Source organism: Solanum dulcamara, chromosome 11 (assembly GCF_947179165.1).
Source record: "Solanum dulcamara chromosome 11, daSolDulc1.2, whole genome shotgun sequence".
NCBI lineage: Eukaryota > Viridiplantae > Streptophyta > Magnoliopsida > Solanales > Solanaceae > Solanum > Solanum dulcamara.
The window spans coordinates 40824092-40844801 of record NC_077247.1 but is presented as its reverse complement, the minus strand read 5'-3'; the positions used below and the strand labels follow the sequence as shown (position 1 = coordinate 40844801).

General features: G+C 32.5%; 3 protein-coding genes across 4 annotated transcripts; 2 read left to right on the top strand and 1 right to left on the bottom strand.

The window, feature by feature from the left end:
- Positions 1–6825: 6825 nt before the first annotated feature.
- LOC129874097 (probable WRKY transcription factor 72) lies at positions 6826–9689 on the top strand. The gene is made up of 3 exons (XM_055949323.1): positions 6826–6961; positions 7601–8137; positions 8812–9689. Exons 1-3 carry the CDS (start codon positions 6869–6871, stop codon positions 9535–9537), a joined length of 1356 nt encoding a protein of 451 aa, XP_055805298.1. The 5' UTR covers positions 6826–6868; the 3' UTR covers positions 9538–9689.
- Positions 9690–10858: 1169 nt separating this feature from the next.
- LOC129874254 (ubiquitin-conjugating enzyme E2 2-like) lies at positions 10859–15729 on the top strand. 2 transcript variants are annotated; one of them, XM_055949514.1, is made up of 6 exons: positions 10859–11004; positions 11939–12072; positions 12197–12222; positions 13008–13097; positions 13966–14054; positions 15359–15729. In XM_055949514.1, the coding sequence occupies exons 2-6, from the start codon at positions 11948–11950 to the stop codon at positions 15485–15487; spliced, it is 459 nt and encodes a 152-aa protein (XP_055805489.1). In that variant the 5' UTR covers positions 10859–11004; positions 11939–11947; the 3' UTR covers positions 15488–15729. The 2 variants fall into 2 exon arrangements, with proteins under 2 accessions (XP_055805489.1, XP_055805490.1); XM_055949515.1 differs by lacking the exon at positions 10859–11004 and adding an exon at positions 11025–11197.
- A 1225-nt stretch (positions 15730–16954) lies between these two features.
- Positions 16955–19079, bottom strand: LOC129874252 (homeobox-leucine zipper protein HAT7-like). The gene is made up of 3 exons (XM_055949513.1): positions 18936–19079; positions 18099–18475; positions 16955–17311 (listed from the first exon to the last, which is right to left on the bottom strand). Exons 1-3 carry the CDS (start codon positions 19054–19056, stop codon positions 16976–16978), a joined length of 834 nt encoding a protein of 277 aa, XP_055805488.1. The 5' UTR covers positions 19057–19079; the 3' UTR covers positions 16955–16975.
- Between the last annotated feature and the right edge of the window lie 1631 nt (positions 19080–20710).

Genomic DNA, 20710 nt, shown 5'->3' with positions numbered 1-20710 from the left:
CGGATTTAGTTAATTTTGGATGATAAGCCCTATGTCCCGCCTTGAAACTAAGTAGAAGATTTAAGTATACTGTGTAAGGTGATTGTGAAGATCATTAAGATTTAAGTAATTAAGTCTACTGCCAATAGGATCAGCCAAGGAAGAAATTGAGTTATTTCAAGAAACAATTGTGGAAAGGATCTGCATGCATGTTTCAATTAATTGGGTGCATGGACTATGACTTGTTAGGCGATAATAGAATTGAATAAGACGACCAGAGCTAATGTTTCATTAGTGTGGTTAGCAAACACGTACGACAGCAACAAATTCAAAGCAATAAAAATGTATATGTTAACCTTTAGGTTCGATTATTAGCAGTTATATGTATGTTCGTGAGTAAGGTAAAGTATTGAATGAAGATAGTAAAGGAAATAAAGAGAGTCGTACGAAGCAGTAGAGTTTCAATAGTGTTTGCTTGCTCTCTATACGGGAACGTTGGAGTGTTGGTCTCAAATCCGGGTACACTACAGTAAGTAAAAGCTATGAAATAAAGAGTCGGTGAAATATGAAAAGCTTGGAGCACAAGAATATCAGTATATTGCTTTTGGTATTGTTCATAATCCAATAACCCTTACAATTGTATTAAAACTACTATTTATAGGTAATAAAAAGTAATACATCAATCAAGAGAAAATTAAGCTCCAGCCCTAAAGTACTACGTCCCATGGCCACATTCCACGTGGAAATATCATTGGTTGTGTCAACTAATATTCCTTTGTTGTTCGCAGGATAATGTACAATCTGGTGTGTATATGTCCTTTTGCCATGTCCCTATTTCTATCTTCGGACCATAAGTTTTCGTCTGACGTGCCACGTGTCTCACCACGTACATAACCTATTTAATTTCATGCCCAATACAACTATCCTGCATGGCTGCATGTTTGCGTTCCTGTGTTGTTGAAAGAATAGCAAAAGAGAGAAGGAGAAGAAGATAAGGGCTGGCCGCTGGCCCATACAACTAAAGGAAGTGAAAGCCAATTGTTGCTTTTGGGATTGTAGCCCAAAATTCTCTTGACCACCTTCATCCCAGCCCATTCTAACGACTTCCTATATGTACCTAAAATAATTAATAAAACAAACACCTATAGTATCGTCATCTAAATTTGGTTAAGAAAGTATTTATAAGGGGAAACTTTGTAATATTAAAATTATGTCTTCCTTCTTCCACTGTTATATTATTATTCCACTCAATTACACTTGCACATAGGGGTGTACATGGACAGAGTTGGTTCGGATTTTTTACAAATCAAACAAACCATTTGTGTCGGGTTATTAAATCTATAAACCAACCAAACCAATAAAAGTCGGGTTTTTCGATATTAATTTTTCTCGGGTTTTTCAGATTTTTTCGAGTTTTTCGGGTTTTTCATAGTATCTAATAAAAAGCACAGAGCGGTGCTTCTTAAAAAGAGTTCTAGTACAAAATATCAACATATAAGATGGAGGGAGAATACTGTTTGAAGTTTTAACTTTATAATATAACTTTATAAGATGAGCTTTTTTTTGTATATTATTTAGATGGGCTTCTCAAGTTCAAATCTAAATGTAAGAAAGAAAATAAAAATTATGATTTTTTTTTAAAAAATATTTATAAATTACATTTTAATAAATATATTTATGTATAACATAATTTAAAAGTAGTATATCTATAATCGGGTCGGTTTGGGTTCGGTTTGATTTTTTTTAGTTAAAACCAAACCAACCCTATAATGGTCGAGTTTTTTTTTTCCAAACACCAAATCAAGTCAAACCAAACCACTAGTCGAATTTTTTTTTCCGATTTGATTCAATTTGTCGGTTTGATGCGGTTTATCGATTTGCCCTGTACAGCCCTACTTGCACATGTTAATAAATAATGTCCCAATTATTTCAAAAAAATCTGATGAATTTATTGCTTGCTTCCCATAAAAAGAATTTAAAAACACAATAACGGTTGGTTCCACGAAACGTCATGGCTTCAGGTCAAAGGTTAATCAGTCTTGTTTTTTTTTCTTCATTTTCATTTTTCTAAAATTTCCTTTTTGTACAGTCAACTGTGCTTAATTTCTAATTAGATGCTTAAGTAATCATCCTCAGTTGAAATACTATTTTTTTTAAAAAAATTCTGTCCAGGTCCTCGACTTAATGTCTAATCTAAATCATTGACCCAAATTCATTTGAAAAATACAACTTGGCCTTAATGTAGGCACTTAGATACAATAATATTTTCACTTATTATTTCTTCCATAACAAAAGCTAAGGTTTCGATTCGAATTCTGGAGATAACAAAAGCACAAAAATAAAAATAAAGCTGGAGTAGATAAAAAAGTATATGTATAATGAAAAGAACAAACAACAGAAATAGAAGGAGAGACAATTTTATTTTTTTAGATAGTATTTTGAGAATTAAAAAAGATATTTATATTATAATAAGTAAAATTTGTTGTTAAATTAAAAATATTTATATCCCGAAATATTTTAAGTATGATGTGATCAACTTAAGATTTTATTTTTATAATTTATAAACACTTTAGTGTTGTTAAATACATAAACAAACAAATATACTTGATAAATTAATTTATAGACCAATATATACATTTTCTCTTCCAGCGGCTTATGTAGTGGTCGGTTGCAACCACAAGGGCTCGCCCCACAATCTTTATTTGAATTATGTTAGGAGATCTTTAATTTTTGCCAAATTTAAAGAAATATTACAAATTCTCCGCATCAGATTTCATTGCACTTGATCCGAACACCCTTTACCGTTAAATTAAAATTAATTGATGTGATAAGAAATTAGCACTTTGGTCTCTACTTTAATTATTGCCACACATTGACCACTTTTAAATAATAACGTACTTGTCAGCAATTAATATATAGTAACATCAAGACTTGGATTTATCAAGTCATGAGATCAATCACTACTTTTAATTTACCAAAATCAAATATTTCTTTTGTTTTAATATGTGGGCTATCACTATACTATTAGACCATTTAAATTTTGGAGTGGTTTGCCAAATGTTGGTGTAAAAATAATTTAATTAGTCAGTGTATGATTCACAGCTTTTATGCTAGAAAACGAAATAAGAGTTTTAAGATTTGACTTTTAAGTGATAAAGGTCTAAGGTTTTGTTTGATTAGATACATCATTTCTTTAATATGTAAAAGTAAACAAACAAACAAACAAAAAAAAGTTCAGCAATATTCAAATTGAGTTGGCAAAATATCATTGTTTTAGAACATAATAAAGTCACTATAGCAAAGAAAATTTAGTACACCTAGATGCCCTATGGTTTTAAAAAATAGTGTAGAAGAACTTTACATTATCAGATAATCTAAAAATTAATCAGATTATTTCTTCATAATATATAAAACTTATTATAACATAAGTCAAATTTAATTTGATAATATTAAATACTAACATAAAATATTAAAAATGCAGTGTCCAGTCTTCAAGAATTTGACAAGGTAGATGGATTATGGCGAGATCAGAAATGTCTCTTGTTCCAACGGTAGGCTATTTTGTTAGGAGTTCAACAAAATTGAAGAATCACTGTAATTAACGTGTATTAAAAAAAGAAATCCCTTAAGATATTGATGTCATGCCATGTTCAATTTAAAAATATATAGTTGACACTTTGACAGCAGCTCATTGATGACCAAGTTGAGAGATTGAAAAGGAGAAAAAAAATAATTGAAAATCATGTATAATACTAGTTCAAAAACCTCTCCTCCTTCCTCCAAAGATTTTGGTGTGCTGGAAAGTACTTCTTCATATTTAGGTAGAAATTTTGAGTTTGAGTTCTGAGAAAAGCTTTTTCAATATAGGACTTTGGGCATAAAATGTGAATCGAAAACCGCACAAAAAAAAATAAGGCTCTCTTTTTTTTAGTTAGTTGCTACTGGCTACTACAACATTTTATAAATGTTTTATCTAGGCACTATTGGTAATTGCACCTGATATATAATAGTTCAAAGACCTCTCCACCTTACCTCCAAAGACTGTGGTAGGCTGGTGAGTGTCTCTACATTCTTAATAAAAGATTTCGAATTTGAGTCATTGAGAATGAATTTACTTTTGATAGAAAACACTTTTTTAATACAAAATTTTCTAATAAATGAATTCAGATTATTTGGACCAAAAACATATGTATCAAACACTTGACGAAAAACATATATGGCTCTCTTATCTTGAGTTAGTTGCTAATACTACTACAACATTTTAGAAATGTCTGTCTAGGGCTCTTGGTGATTTTGTACAATTAGATCTTAGGTCAACGAGTCTTATTTAAAGGGTGTGTTGTCACTACTCTTTCAAATTGGCAATCATTTTCTGTTATTGAAAATTAATATGACAATATTTTAAAATTAATTATAGAACATGAATAGATCAACCGTCGAAATAATTCAACGTTATAATACAATTAAGAAAATCCTTTTGAGGGACAGATGTAAAGAGAGTCAAGAATATATATTTTTTTTAAAAAAAACGTCATAATTTTTTTGAAATTAATGCAATGTAGAATTCACATTCTAAAATTTTCAATTCACCGTCAAATTAAATAAAATATGCATACATGAGTTAAATTTTTATGCAAACTATAACAACACATATTAGTAAGAAAGAAAACGTGTCTCCTTTTTTTGTGTCTTTCGAAAGATTTTTTTTTTCTCCTCCTTGAGAGGGTAAAAAGGGAAAAAAATAAAAGGAGTTAGGTTGTTACAAAATAAATTAATGCTACCTTTGATCCATTTCAGTTATCATAGTTGTTAAAACTTAAAAAGTAACTCGTCCAAAATAGTTTTCGTTTCTAAAATCAGAAAGAAAAAAAATGTGGTTATTCAAATTTGAACCCGCGAGCTGAGACAAGTTAAGGCAAAATATTGAACCCCCTTTGCTACTGAGCTAGTCCCTTGGCTTATGTTCAGGGGATTCAATGTTAAATATATACTCATAAATTAAAAAAATTATCTTATATATATAGTGTAATTTTTTAACGAAGGGGGTTCGGATGAACCCCTGGATACCACGTAGGTCCGCCCCTAGTGGTGAGGAGAACAGTATTAAATTGAGATCAACGAATAAATAAGGATAACATAGTTTAATTCTCATTTTAGTTAATGTTAAGAAAACATGTAAAAGGAAAATATGACAAGTAAAATGAATAGAAGGTAGAAAATATTTTTTTTTAAAAGGTACAATGATCACGACTTGCACTAAATCAGCATTCATGAAAAATAACTCGTAATTGTAGGTTTCCAAAGTAATAAAAAAAGAATCAAAGCTATTATTGGGATTCAAGACAGATGCAATATGTTTAATAAATTAAAGAGAGTGGTCAATATGTGAAAGCGTTTTAACACTTGAAAACATACGTAGAAGGCATCAACAACAAATTAAGAGGGGTGGTGAGATAATGGGGGAAAAAAATCTTCTTACAGCTATTGTTTATATCAAGTTGCATTAATTGACAAGTTGGGTTCATGATATATTAATTAATTATAATTAGTAATAAACATATAAGACATGAATATCATGAATTAATTAATTTGATGTAAACACGCATGCTTTGATTTTTGAAGGGGAGCGTTGGAGTATCTTTGTGGTCGGACTCTTCCCCGGATTCTGCGCATAGCGGGAGCTTAGGTGTATCGGACTGCCCTTTTATGCATGCTTTGATTTCTAAGGCTTCACATATTTTTTTGATCGACTTCTAGTTGATTGCCTTAACCAATCGATTGAGTCAGAAAAAGTACGTAATTATAATTCATCATCCGACTCAAGAGGGTGTGTTCGATTGGTGAGAATGAAGAATTTTAATAACGTGTGAGTTAACTTGACCAAAAAATAAAATTATAATAGACAAATTACTTGCAAGAAATTAATAAGCAACAAGCATTGGCTGGCAACGTCATCGAAAAAGGAAACTTAGAAACACTGAAACTATAAAGAGTTATGAACTTAGAGAGCTTAGTATAATGCTTATGAATGAATTAAATTAAGATGACACTCACTTTCTGATTCATACATCAATCGAGTTCGAATTTAGCCTATACAATACCTTGTTAGAATTTATCAAGTCAATAATTTTCGAATATCCAACCGTCAATACTAAAATATTTACCTCTCCTTTGGACCCTACGAATCTGTCTGGTCACCGGCCATGGCAAATTAAGTTACTAGTATGTTATCGTTGACCCTTTTGCCATGTGACCTTTCATTTCGTACGAAGCTTCAAAGTCATACTACTAAATAAACTAGGTGGCACAACCAAAGAACATCGTGGAGCAGATAATATTTTTTTTATTATTATTTAAAGGTCTCGATTTCGAGTTATTGGTATGAAAAAATTCTTAATAGGAAACGGTTTTTCAAAATGTGTTCTACATGGCGTAAATTCAAATTAGTCGCACTCCAATACGAATATGAGAAACGATAAGAAACTAAAGGGCACAATATTTTCAATATACTTATGAAGATGAGAGACAGCCAAAATATATGTTGTTTTATCATAAAGTCTTCAAAACTCGTCTGTCACTAACGTTGAATTTGAACTTCAACTGTTCTTTTTTTATTCTCTTTTTCTTCTAATCGTCAGGTCATCAACAGAGTGTGTATAGAATAATGAATATAAAAATAGAATATAATTGGCGGTCACTAGCTTCAATTTTGTTTTTTAAAAATGTTTATGTGTAAGAATAGCGATTGGAGGAGACTTAGATTTAAGTGAATTTAATAATAGTATTAGTTTGAAGACAAAGGGCTCCTTTGTGGAAGAATTAGTACTATAAGATACCTTCAAAGACTCTTAAAAAAGACCAAAAAAAAAAAAGGCTTCCAATTAAGCAAATGGAGAAAATTTTGGATAATTCCATCTCAGCAGTCAGTGTAGCTAGAGAAGACCAGAATAATCATGAAGAAGATATCACAAAAGCTTTAAAGGTAATTCACAATCTCTATTAACTTTTTTGTTCATTCTATACGTTGACTAGTTGAACGTTTGATTAATTTTTTATGTAAGAGATTTTGGATTTGAGCCTTAAAATAAAATTGATTTGTGTCCAAGTTTTAGTTTCGCTTTTGAAATTCGACCTTATATGTTGTTCTGGCAGAAAATTCATTAGTTTCCAGATTTGTTTCAAGTCAACTATGATTTCTATTTACAACGGATTCATATGTGATTCATAATATATATTACCCTTCTTAGTCAATGGAAATATGGAATTCAAGTATATATTGCCTTCCATTTAATTTCATATTTGTACCAGACCTAGCTTAGTTATTTAATTTTGTTTTGATTTAGTTGAGAAAATTAAAAATAAATATGAGAAATAAGACAATTATTTGCATTTAGACATGAAAAAATAGATGAAAAATTGTGATTGAAAATCGTTATTTCACTCGAAATGAATTTTCAGTTGATTCATTAATATTTCAACTACTAAAGTACAGTACTTTAAAATATTGATATGAACAAATATTTTGCAGATACTGAATTTTACTATTTGTTAATAATGAAATTTTATTTATGATATAGAAAAATGATATTGTTTGACTAAATTTTTACAATTGTGAATGTAGGATGATGAATTTAAGTCAGCCATAACAGAAGTGAATGAGGTCAAACTAGAAAACGCAAGATTAAAGTTGTTGCTTCAACAAATAGAAAAGGATTACAGTTCTCTTCAAACTCACTTCTTCAATATTTATCAACCAGTCTTGAAGAAGAGTGTCAGCCCAACATGTACTCATGAAAACATTGCAGATGAAGAAGAATCTGAACTTGTCTCGCTTAGACTCGGGAGAAGTCCGAGTTCAAGCGAATCCAAAAAAGTTGATAAGAAAAGAAGCTACGACAAGACAATAGAGGACTATCCTTCTTGTGGTAAGTCCAATGATGGGCTTAAACTTGGGCTTGACTATAGCACTGGAGTATCTGAATCAGAGCTTGTAAAGCCCAGTAACGATCCAAGCCCAGGCCCAACTAGTGAAGTTGTCAAGACAGTGCAAAAAGGTGATGATCAAAGTGTCAATAAAAGAGTTGGTGATGATGAAGTTTCTCAGCCTAATGTCAAGAGAGCTAGAGTTTCAGTTCGGACAAAATGCGATTATCCAACAGTAAGTACAAAAAATGAACTACCATAGCTTATTGTCTAACACATTATAGCGTCAGTCTGTCACATAATAAGTGTGAGTTCAATTCTTAACGTTACCTTTTTTATTTCCAATCTATATTTTTTTTTATAGTACAAATATCTAAAATATATTCATCTCGTAGATTTGATTTAGTTGCAAGTCTACTTACCGTGAAAGAATTGAAGTTTCTTAAAATACAATTAGTTGATTAGATCAATTCAAACCTTATTCACCATGAATTCTAACTTTCAGGATATGAATTCATGTTTAGTGTACTAGCTAGACTTTACCTACAATTTATTTCAAGTTATTATTTGTGTAAAACTTTTCACTTCATGTATGTAATTTAAACTCATTACGAGAGAACATATGGTTAGGAAATTGATTAAAGTTATATATAAGGTTAGTGCGCAAAAAAAAATATTCCAAAAGACGAGGACCACTTGTTTCTTATGCTTTTGCTTTTAGTTTTCTTGTAGAGAGGACCTAGTGCATATGTAAAAGCTAGAATTTTGAATTTAAAACCTATAATTTCAAATTCTGAATTCATTCGTCTATATAATTTTGACTACATATTTGTTTCCACACCTTATTCCCTTTTTTTTTTAATCCTCTTTCATAATATTTTCATCTTATGATTACTCTGTTGATGGCAGATAAATGATGGTTGTCAATGGAGGAAATATGGACAAAAGATATCTAGAGGTAACCCATGCCCACGATCATATTATCGTTGCTCAGTCGCTCCATTATGCCCTGTGAGAAAACAAGTCCAACGATGTCTCGAAGACATGTCTATATTGATCACAACTTATGAAGGAACACATAATCATCCACTTCCCATTGAGGCCACAGCTATGGCCTCTACTACTTCTGCTGCAGCCTCTATGCTGCTTTCTGGTTCATCAACAAGTTCCCAAACATCCAAAAATCTCCCAAATTTGTCCAATTTTTCGAAAACTACACCTCTCTATTTATCCAATTCTTCTTCCAATCCTTTTCCTACTATCACATTAGACTTCACCACATTCCCAACTACTTCATCATTCACTAGTTTCAATTTCCCTTCCAATTTCCAATCCGGTTCGGGATTTCTGTCTAACAGCTTAAGCTTTTCCTCACCGGAGTCATCCACAATGCCCAAAATTTTGGGGAGTGGATGTCTAAATTATGATTCTACTAGTACATTACCATATCACAAGAGCCTCCTAAACATTGGCTCATCCCAAAAACAATTTGACAATAATAGTCATAAATTGAAGGAGGATTCTTCTCAGCAAGCACTAACTGAAACATTGACAAAGGCAATTACATCAGATCCTAGTTTTCAATCAGTGCTAGCTGCTGCTATTTCATCAATGGTTGGTGCAACCAAAACATGAATTGGAAATTGGATGAGCAAATTCAGTTTAGTGAAGTAGACATATTTTAATTAGACATTGTTTTTGGTCATTTAATATATCTTGATACATATACACAAATGTAAGAGCTTTGACTATTTTGTTTTTCTTAATGAAAATGACTTTTTACTTGATCTTAGACCTTATTATATGAATGGTATTGTCGGGCCTTGTTAGACAGTTTTTGCACCTTTCAGGTCACAAAAGAAAGTTACATCTCTAGCTGGTGATTGGATGTGCCTTTTATGGCCCTAAACAAATCGGCCAACTAAATGGTATATATTCGTAACTTTACCGATACATTTTTCTGAAATCACAACGAAAAGCTTTCTTTTAGCCAAGCAAAACATGTTAGCTTATGCTTTTAGCTAGATTTTCTTAGAGACATTACTGTCAAGTAATGCTTGTGAAAAGTTCTGTTTTTGGTACTAACTTTTGGTTAATGGAGGCAAAAGAGATCTCATAATTCCTTCTTTTAGTGGTTATGTCTAAGTCTTCTTCCCACATTTTGTCTAGTCCAGTGGAACCAGAATACCTGTTATTGTCCATCAATATAGGTACGGAAACTTTTTTCAGTAAGTGCATATCACCGGTTAAAATTTAACTCTCGTTCCCAAGGTGACACTCCAACTCTTTACCACTTAGGATGCCACATTGAGAGCAAGTCCCCAGAAAATTTAAGAGCACACGAGCTAACGTCTAGCTACTGGTTATAAAATAAAGAAGTTAGCTTTGGAGAAATAATTATGTATTGTCTATTAGTACTACTCTTATGCATATTGTTCTACATATACATGAAAGATAAAACTTACATATACAATGTATACTTAAATATTGTTCGAGTTATTGTTTGTTTCTTTGTAAAAATTGTTGTCTAGAAAAAAACTCTCCTCCGCCCAAAATTCTGACCCAAGTATATGTACGCTTTGGCTAAATAAACATCACTAATTTATGTGAGTGGTACATCATCATCAAGCCAAAAAATACTAACTTGTAGTGTATCTTATAAAATTCTTTCATCTTTCTCTTTCATTTTGGTATGAAAGCTTAAGATGTAACATGTCCCTTAATAAATTAGTAGTTTTAGAACTTGTTTGATCATGAAAATTATTCACTTTATTTAAGAATAACTGTTTGACAATAAAAATTTCAAATTTAACTTAAAATTGGATTTCAATTTTGAAAAACAATTTATAACATGTTTTCAAACTCCATTTATATTTATGTTACAGATTTATTATTTAACTACATCAATTTAAAAATTAAAATTAAATAGAGCCGTCCGTATATATGATTAGTGTGAAACACCACACACCGTTTGGCATGATGCAAAGTCAAGGTCTTTCAGTCTTGTAAGTAGGCGCATTGAACAGGGGAAGCCAATCAGGGGCGGCCGATTTTTCAAACTCAAATTCAAATCCCCTCCATTATCGCCGCTTGTGCTCTCAGGTACATCAAACAATCAATCACCTCCCTCCCACCTATGCTTTTTCTGCATCAATTCACGTGATTTACCCGAGTGAAATTCACTTTTTTATTTCTTCCTTCTTTATACGATACTCTTAGTTACTCCATTTCTTCGATTGAGGACTAGTTGTTGCTGCAATCGAATACTCTTTGAAATCTCTTTAGGGTGATCTGGGTATGTTGTTGTTGATTTCTAGTATTTGATTGCCTTTTATATAGGCCTATATAGCTTTGTGGCCGATTGGTAGTTCGCAAGGCGCTCTCGTTGCTTTTACTCAAACTATATAGTTGAAGAATTAAAAATGTATATGTCTTTACTAAATGTGTATAGTTCAACTAAACCAAGTTTAAGAAAGAAAGGTTGTTTGTTTGACACAAACTAATCCAAACCCCACCTAAATACACGCAAAGCACTAAAAATCCCTGGTACCAAACAAACCCCCTGTAACAGACAGTTTATTTTGTATTCATGAGGAATTCAACAAGTAATTTCATTGACAAATGGGAGTTAAAGCTAAATATTTTTTAAAAAGATCTCTAAACAAATTGAGACTGAGAGAGTATGCACTTTTATAAAGTCAATAGCCATGGTCATAGAAAATCTGTGGGTTCAATCTCATCAAGTATTTTAGCATTATATTTTTAATGTTATGGGTTCAAATCTACTAGTATTTATTGTTGTGTTAGTAAATTCTTACTCCGCGTTGAAAGTACTGGGTTCATATGAACCCAGTATCCTAAAGCTACATACGCCCCTGAGTGCAGTGGTATTCTATAACCACTAGTTTAAAATCTTGAATCTGCCTATTGGCCACAAAGGAGAAATTGTGTTATGTTTCTTAGCTGCCTTTTTACTCTTGGAAAGTAAGGTTCTTTGTTTAGTTTTCTGTGTTCCTGAATTGTATTTGTTAAGTAGACGGTGAGGATGTCGACAGCAGCTAGGAAGAGATTGATGAGGGATTTCAAGCGGTTACAGCAGGATCCTCCTGCCGGTATCAGCGGTGCACCTTATGACAGCAATATAATGTTATGGAATGCTGTTATATTCGGGTATGGCATCTGGAATAGAATGAAAATCATGGTACCATAATGATTTGGACTTTGGCGAGTGATCCCTGTCCAAACTGTTCTGTTTGTGTACTTACACTTCTCTTTTTTTCCCTTTGAAATGCAGTCCTGATGATACTCCCTGGGATGGAGGTGAGGCAACATTGCTTTGTGACTACCTTTGGTTTGTGATATGAATTGAAGCATTCTTGTTAAGTATCACTCTGTCATAGCTATGCTTCCTGAAACTTAGTTATGCCTTGGCAATTGCTGTTTCCTGCTTTTGTTTTGGTAAATCTCACTGATTTATGAAAAAGTAAAGTGCCTTTTAACTGGCATATCGGAATGTTAGCTGCATCTTTACTGCATCTATGAACAAATATTATGTGGATTTGGTCGAATATAGGGCAGACCGGTGCACTAAAGCTCCCACTATGCGCAGGGTTCGGGGAAAAGCCCGACCGCAAGGGTCTATTGTATGCACATGGCAACAACTTTACCAGTTACTCCAACGCTCTCCTTCAGGATATGGTCGAATATGAGTTGTGAAATTGTAGTTCAGGATTCTTTCTATATGTTGCATTGTGCCTTTAATTCTTGGATTTTCTTGCTTTATCCTCCCAACGAAGAAGGTTTTCTAGGATTGGTGGTTGGTTCATGACGAGTTCCCTCTGCTGAATTATATATTCCTTATAGCCTTATGCAGGTGGTTAGAGCAAGTGGCCCTCCTTTTATCGCTCACTGTTTCTTTAGTAGCTTTCTAGTTTCACGTTGATATTTGTCATTATTACCTTTTTGCTGTTTCCTTTTCATCTTCCATTAAAATACTTCAAATAAAGTAAAGCATCAGAGTTTTGGCTAATTTGTTTGGACAATTGCTTTTACAATTTGCAGATATCTCCACCCCTGGCTGTTCTGTTAATAATGTTTACTTACAGGTACGTTTAAGATGACACTTCAATTTTCAGAGGATTATCCTAACAAGCCACCGAGAGTGCACTTCATCTCCAGAATGTTCCATCCAAATAGTAAGTAGCTCAAGTAAAATCCTCCCTACTCCTCCTTTTATCTCTACTCCTTGTTGTATTTAGAAGAGTTGTAATCCTTAGTGAGGGTAATACCGTTCACTATATAACTTCTTATGCGAGGATAAAATCTATTTACGTTCTCTCTTTTGTATACACATATATGTGCGTGTTTGTGTATGTGTACTGTTATGTATGGGAGGGCAAGGTTGGTTAGTGTAAATCATTGCAGCAATGTCAGGCTTTTTGCAAAAAACAACCATAATTTAGCCTCAATTGCAAGCTAGTTGCCTCAATTCCAAGCTAGTTGGGATATGCTATATAAATCTTTACTATCCATTTTGTTCCATTTAGACCCGTCTCATTTCAATACACAATAATTTAGGCTCTCAAATCCCACAAGTTCTCTCTCATTTCAGTACTCTTTTTTTGGCTAACTTTGCATAAATTCCAGAAGATTTTTAGTCTTTCGAAATAACTTCCATGTACTCTTAGGTCTATCTCATCCCCTTTAACACTATCGACCATCATGGTTTCATGCCTGAGCTGCACATTTGGAGGCAAACATAACAAAACATCTCAAGCAGCCTTCTCTTGTTTATCCTTTATGTGCTACTTGCACTTTTCACAAATATATATAGTCATTTTAACTCCAGTTGTTTGTAGTTTCCATCTGATTTTGCACATTCAGTTAACCCTAGATCTCCAACTCCAATCTGTGTTTTTGCCTTAATTTTTTTTTCCAGGACTTGCATATTAGGTTGTAATTTTTTTTTCCAGGACTTGCATATTAGGTTGTCTTATGCTTTTTCGTATTGCATGCAAGTAATAGTTTTGATGATCTCTTATGCCTTTGCTTATTGTTGCTCAGTTTATGCTGATGGAAGTATTTGTTTGGACATCTTGCAAAATCAGTGGAGTCCTATATATGATGTAGCTGCTATACTTACCTCAATACAGGTATTATAAGATGTTCTAAATGCCACTTCATGCCTCTTTTCTGGTGCCAGGTATTATTAGAATCCATCACACTATTGAGGACATAATGTTCTCATGGTCAGTAGGCTGGTGCCATTTGCTGCTAATGAACACACAGTCACACATTTGAACGAGTTTCCTTTCCTTTACCATTTCTCTATTTGGACTTGTCCCCCGCTTTGTTTGTGTGTGTGTGTGGGGGGGGGGGGGGGAGGTATACTATGAAAAGAACCTATGTCTCTATTATACCAGATCATTTAAGAACGCAACATGTACCTGATGGATTAATCGATGTGCTTGCAAGTTTGACTAGACATCACCTTTATAAAGTTTAATTAAATAATAAATTGAACAGATGAATAGAGGAAGAAAAGAAGCATCATTAGAAATGCTTTAAAGTAGACTGGTCCTTGTTTGCCCTTAAGATAACATAGATGTGTCCCCGAGTGACAATATTTTTGATGCCGATCAATAAGTTTTAAGTTCTCTGTTGAGATTATTAGTAGGCTAAGAATTATTTTTTTTAAACAAGTGCATGTAATTTTGATAAGATTCCACAGAAAGTCTGTCTTTATTTTTTCTAAATCTTATTTGTTATAAGCAATTTCATGCACGAGTTCAATTCTCATGTAAGAAATACTGTCAATAGTTACAGCTATTTACTTAATTGCTATGTTATTTTCCATTGGTCCATTTTATTTGACCTATTACTATTTAGTGAGTCAGTAGCTTTTTGCGGCTGTGATATTTTAGTTATCTCATCATTTCTAAATTCAACTATTTGTGGTTATATTGTTCTCATTTATTTTAAATTTGTATAAAGTAAGTAGATTACTGATGATGATAGACAAAAATAAATCAAATCAGTTCTTATAATTAACTGGATCAAAAATATTTAGCCTTTTTCAGCATATTTTAGGTGAAAGAAAGCTATCTATGCAAGTATAGCCACTACTCCCTCCATTTCATAATAAGTTGTGTTTTTACCTTTCCATTTTATTTCAAAATAAGTGTTGTTTGACATAATCAAGAAGGTACTGATTTTGTTCTTCTAATTTTTGCCTTATTTTAATTAAGGGAGTTTTACATAACCATGAATCTACTAAAGAGTACTTTTTTTTCAAGGCAATTTATTAAGGGTAAGTTAGCCAAAAATACATCTTACTTTCTAGGAGTGAATAGTTGTCTTAAGAGGTGTGTCCAAGCTGAAAACACAAGTTATTATGAAACGGAGGGAGTTGCATTTATGTTGTTAAGTCCCTGATATGTGGAATTTCCTTGTGCAGTCTTTACTCAGTGATCCAAACCCTAATTCACCAGCTAATTCAGAAGCAGCACGCCTATTTAGCGAGAACAAGCGTGACTACAACAGGAAGGTGCGTGAAATAGTTGAACAAAGCTGGACAGCAGACTGACTTCTCTGTTGCTAAATACATAACATGGCATTCTCATGCTCGAGTTGTCTGCATCAAACTAAGATGTTTTCCAGTGTTTTTCACTGTCAATGTAGTACAATTTGTCTTCTTTTTTTAAATGTTCTGTTAGGAGTTCTGAGTTTCTTTATCTTGATGTTTTGTTGCTCGACTATGAAAGACTCTGTACATATGATCTGTTGTATCCAATTATGTGGATTTCTATGAAGCTATATTCCCTTTAATTCTGACGTAGACTTCTGTGAGAAATATCTCAAAGCAATTTTGTTTCACTTGAAGTCTCTCTGGACAGCACTTGCTATTGCTTATACATCTGTAGTGTGTCAGTTGAAATAAGTAAATATTGTAGCAGGTAGAAGTGGTCTTTTAAGACTGGCTCATTGAGGAGATTTCAAGTCAGTGATTAATCCCTCATATTTTTGCATCATTCTGATTGGAGAAGCCAACGTTTGCCTTTTACCATTAAAAAGGACAGCCCGATCCACTAAAACTCCTGCTATGCCTTTTACCATTAGTTGCATGCAATAATACAGTCACGGAGATGTCATTGCATGTTTAAGACCGTAAGTTCAAAACTCTTGCTTTTGTTCTTATACTTTGTGTCTAGCCAAGTGTCCCTATATGAAATGGAGGGAGTAACAGATTTTTACAAAAAAAAAATGATACCCATCTGTTTTCTTGTTTGTGACACACTTTCTAATCTGTACTCTTTTTTTTTTGGTCATATTATGTGGAGAGAACCCTTTCATATAAAAGTTCACATTTTTATGTGGAAAGAGAATATAAAGGGTGTGCAGAACTCTCAAACTTCTTTTTTAATTGTTGATAATAAGGGCAATTTTGATATTTACGTATTTATTTATACATAAAAAATATGTCCTTATAATTTTTTAAACCATACCAACTCAAGCTAGCAAACACCATCACGTAAAATGAAGTTACATAAAATGAGATGAAAGGAGTATGGTATTATTCAGTTACTATTAACCACTAAAATATGTATGTGACCTTGATAAGAAGTGTTACCTCCGAATAGGGCTCAATTCAACGTGAATTTAAAATAATCAAACTTTAATGCCGGTATCAGATAACTGGCGAGAAACCAAAAAACACATTAATGCAAGAGGAGAATCTTCTCTTTATTTTTCTGTTTCCAAATTGTATAAGGTAATGGCCCCATAGCCAGAGAAGTTGACCCCACACCATAAGCTCCTTCTATTGCTCAGAACATGAATCTTTTATTATAATTAATCTGTCCTCCCTAGTGGTCCAACCTTGCAAAAACAAATTAAACAATGCCTCCGTCTCTGTCAATAATGAAAATTAAAATAGTAATATCAATTTCCAATTTCGTGATAATTCTGGTACGATAACATATGTGCATTTCACTATACACACAATCAATTAATAAACAATTGCCATAAGATGATCAACAACAACAACAAAAATGTTTAATTTGAATAAAAAGTTTCAGTAAAAATGTTGCTGCACTGGCAATGGCCAATAGTTTGTTTGATCTTCAACATTGGTGAACATGTTGCAAAATCCTTCTTCAGGGACATCATGAGTTTGTGGTTCTATTTTATAATTAGCTGTTGGAAAAACATGATCATGGTTGTTGTTGTTGTTATTATTATGTGGGCTGTTTGTTGATGATGTTCTTCCAAGATTTACATCTATTATTGTACTATTATCATCGCCACTTCCATTGTTCCAATTTGACCCTTCATTTTCTTTGTTCAAATTAAACAAAATTGGTGTACCTCCTCCACTTGATTCTCTGTTCCTCACTGTCAGTAACTGCAACTGAAAAAATATAAAAATTACAACATTGGGAATCGTGCACACGGAAAAAATGGAAATAATAATATTATTGTACTGAACACGAGAAACAAGTATTTATGTAACAATCTTTTCCTTTTTAATTAGTTCTCAAAGTAATAATATAACTTTAAAATATTTATTTTACTTTTTTTTTTCTTTTGGACCATCAATATACAAATTGAGATGGAGGAAGTAAAAAGAAACTACTACTTGTTTATTGTTGTAGACCGGCAATTTATAGTGTTTTCTTAATATCATTTCATAGAATTATATATATACAATAAAATTTATGATTGCATGATCTACTAATCTGAAAAATAAAGAAAAAATATTTTGTTATGTGAGGTTAATTATATGCACAAAAATTATGATTGCAAAAATCTACTAAGTGTAACCATTCTTAATGATATCAGTGAGTGTAACTTAAACCACCATTAATTTAACAGAAGGTTTAGTTATATAAATTGATCATAGTACAAAAAAATTTATATTTAATAGAGTAATATGGAAAGTTACCAATTCTTGTAGATTATTGATGTGATCAGGACTCACGCCATATAGTCGATTTAATATCCCATCTAGCTTATTAATTACATGAAAATATTCTGTAGGTTAACTAATTATGATTTAATTCTTATAAGATCAATAATCAAATACAGGAAATGAAATCTTGGAAAACATGCAATGTGTCGTAAAGTTGGGAGTATTAAGGTCAAAATAGTTGACTTTTACTGTAAATTCGAACATAAAATCTTTAAATTATACGTACCTCAGAGTGAAGATTCTTGTTTCGAGTCTTGAGTGCATCATTATCAGACTTAAGTTTATCACACTGTCTCTTCAATATTTCATAATCTTTCTCCAATTGCTTAGTCTTACACCTTGCCCTTCTGTTCTGGAACCAAATTGCTATCTGCCTAGGCTTCAGCCCTAATGCTCTAGCCAGTTGCATTTTCCTCTCAGGTTCAAGTTTGTTACCAATCTCAAAACTCCTCTCAAGTGCTTTCACTTGTTCCAAATTCAGCCTCCTTTTCTTCTCTCCAAGCAATTGTGAAGAGCCATCGTCATCCGACATGTCAATATCGTCCACTCGCGAATCTTGATGGTCGAATGGCATGGCTCTCCTCATTAACATCGATGAAATTCCTGTATCCGCCATGTCCACAATAAATTAATTTGTCATTCACACATACACTGGCTGATCTAGACTAGCCACATATTTTAAACTCATAATTTTAAAAGTGCTATGGGTTCAAAGTTTTAAAAATAAAGGTTATCAAAATTCAGTGAAATCGACAAAATCCACTACACATTTAGCTAGCTTGGACTAAAATTCCAAAAATAAAATAATTCTGATCTATTATATCAAAAGTATGATGTGTTCATTGCTAAAAAAAAAATGAAGGTTAAAACGCACTAAGTATAAATTCTGAATTCACCTCTGTACAGTGAAATTGACAAAATTCTTTGCATTTAGCCTTGCCTATAGAAATATATAAAATAACACATACATAAAGAGCATAATTCAATGATTCTAAATTTTAAATTCGTCACTGATTAGAGATAAATGAAATACATAAAGATAAGAGTAAGAGACATATAGAACCTTGAAATTCTTGATGAGGAGCACAAGAAGGGGGGTAAACACAAGGGAATGAAGGAGGGACTTCATTCTCTTCAGGTGCTCCAGGAACAAAACCCATGGTACCTGTACTACTAAAAGGCATGTTATAATATCTACAGGGATGGATAATCTTATACACAAAGTAAACCCTATTAAAGTCATCAACAACTCTATATATATCTTACGTCTTGTTCTTTTCTTCTTTCTCTTTGGGTGGGGTGGGATGTGGGGGGGTGGGAGGAGGGGTTGATGGCTAATGGGGACTTGAGGCCTGAGGGGTGTTAATCAAGGGCGGATGTAGGAGGGGGTGAGGGGTTCGACAAAAAATTACACAGTATATATATATATATATTAGTTTTTTTAGTGTATATATAAAAATAGACTTTGAATCCCATGAACATAAGATTAGAGGTTGACGTAGTGGCTGAGGAGGTTCAAAATTTATCTTGAAGTTTCAAATTCAAATCTCAAGCATTATATTTTTATTTTTCGAATCTCTTCATGAAAATTCTGAATCCGCAAGGGTTGTTAATAAATTTTGACCCTCCTAAGCCACTACGTCTCTTGAGGTTTCAAATTTAAATCTCAAGCATTATATTTTTATTTTTCGATTCTCTTTATGAAAATTCTGAATCCGCGCAAGGGTTGTTAATAATAAGTCAAGAGAGGGCTAATGGAGGAGAGGTTTTGAAGTGGGAACATGGAAGGTGTTGAAGGGAACATTAACATGGGGTGGCAAGATGGAAACACCGGAAAGCCAGCGAAGTTTTATTAATTATTTTTTGTGAAGAATTAACAACACATAACGTGAAATGTTATTAGATTTATTATCACACAAATATTCTCCTTACTTGCAATGTGATGTCCTTTTATTTTATTCTTCCTATAACTTGCGCTTTAGGTATGTAGATCTCAAGTCCAACTTTTTTACGTATTTTTTAAAAATTTAAATAAGAAGCTACTATGTCAATTGTTTAAGATAAACTCTTGGGATTGATTAAAGTCACTAAACTTTACCTGTTGTATCAGTACTGAAATCATAAAACTAGCTACTTGTTATCTCATTAGTAATTGACGTACATATTATATGCCCAGAAAATACAATCATTAAATATGTTAGAGTCAACGACAAAGCTAGAAATTTTGTAAGGAGTGTTCAAAATTTTAGTATATATCTCTAAAAAGTTATTTTTAACCTGTATATACATAGTACTATTATTTTTATACATTATAATTTTTTGACGAAGGATATTCAAGTGACCACCTATGCCCTTGGCTAGAACCATATATGTGTATTTGATAAAGTCAATCGTTACGATGTTTAAGATTAGTAGACTGAACAACCTTATATTCTTTTAATGAGAGAAATATACTATTAGTTACCATAATTGAAGCCCACATCAGAATCCAAAGGAAAATAATTAGTGAAATTGAGGTCAAGTTTGGTGTGAAGTAAATTGTTTTTCCTAAGTGATGATGCTCTTAATTTGATAGAATTGATTAATTGAATGGAATAATAATAAGGAAGATGATTATTATGGTCTGCCGCATAATCTTGAAGAAGGCATGTGGCTGGGCCATCTTTATAGATTTATTCCTCACGTTCTAAAATAAAATAAGTGATGATTTTTTATTTTTTTAAATTTCAAAATAAGGGACGTTTTAGATAATTAAAAAGACATCGATGATATTCTTCAAATTTTACTCTTCTTTAAATAATTTTTTTTATATAATCAAGAAATTATGAAAGAGTTACA

Coding starts and splice junctions, on each gene's coding strand:
- LOC129874097 (XM_055949323.1), top strand. CDS start 6,869: ATGGAGAAAATTTTGGATAATTCCATCTCAGCAGTCAGTGTAGCTAGA. Junction 6,962..7,600: donor ATATCACAAAAGCTTTAAAG/GTAATTCACAAT, acceptor TTGTGAATGTAG/GATGATGAATTTAAGTCAGC. Junction 8,138..8,811: donor CAAAATGCGATTATCCAACA/GTAAGTACAAAA, acceptor TGTTGATGGCAG/ATAAATGATGGTTGTCAATG.
- LOC129874254 (XM_055949514.1), top strand. CDS start 11,948: ATGTCGACAGCAGCTAGGAAGAGATTGATGAGGGATTTCAAGCGGTTA. Junction 12,223..13,007: donor TGATACTCCCTGGGATGGAG/GTGAGGCAACAT, acceptor GTTTACTTACAG/GTACGTTTAAGATGACACTT. Junction 14,055..15,358: donor CTATACTTACCTCAATACAG/GTATTATAAGAT, acceptor TTCCTTGTGCAG/TCTTTACTCAGTGATCCAAA.
- LOC129874252 (XM_055949513.1), bottom strand. CDS start 19,056: ATGCCTTTTAGTAGTACAGGTACCATGGGTTTTGTTCCTGGAGCACCT. Junction 18,476..18,935: donor TCCTCATCAAGAATTTCAAG/GTTCTATATGTC, acceptor TGGCGGATACAG/GAATTTCATCGATGTTAATG. Junction 17,312..18,098: donor ACAAGAATCTTCACTCTGAG/GTACGTATAATT, acceptor ATATTTTTTCAG/TTGCAGTTACTGACAGTGAG.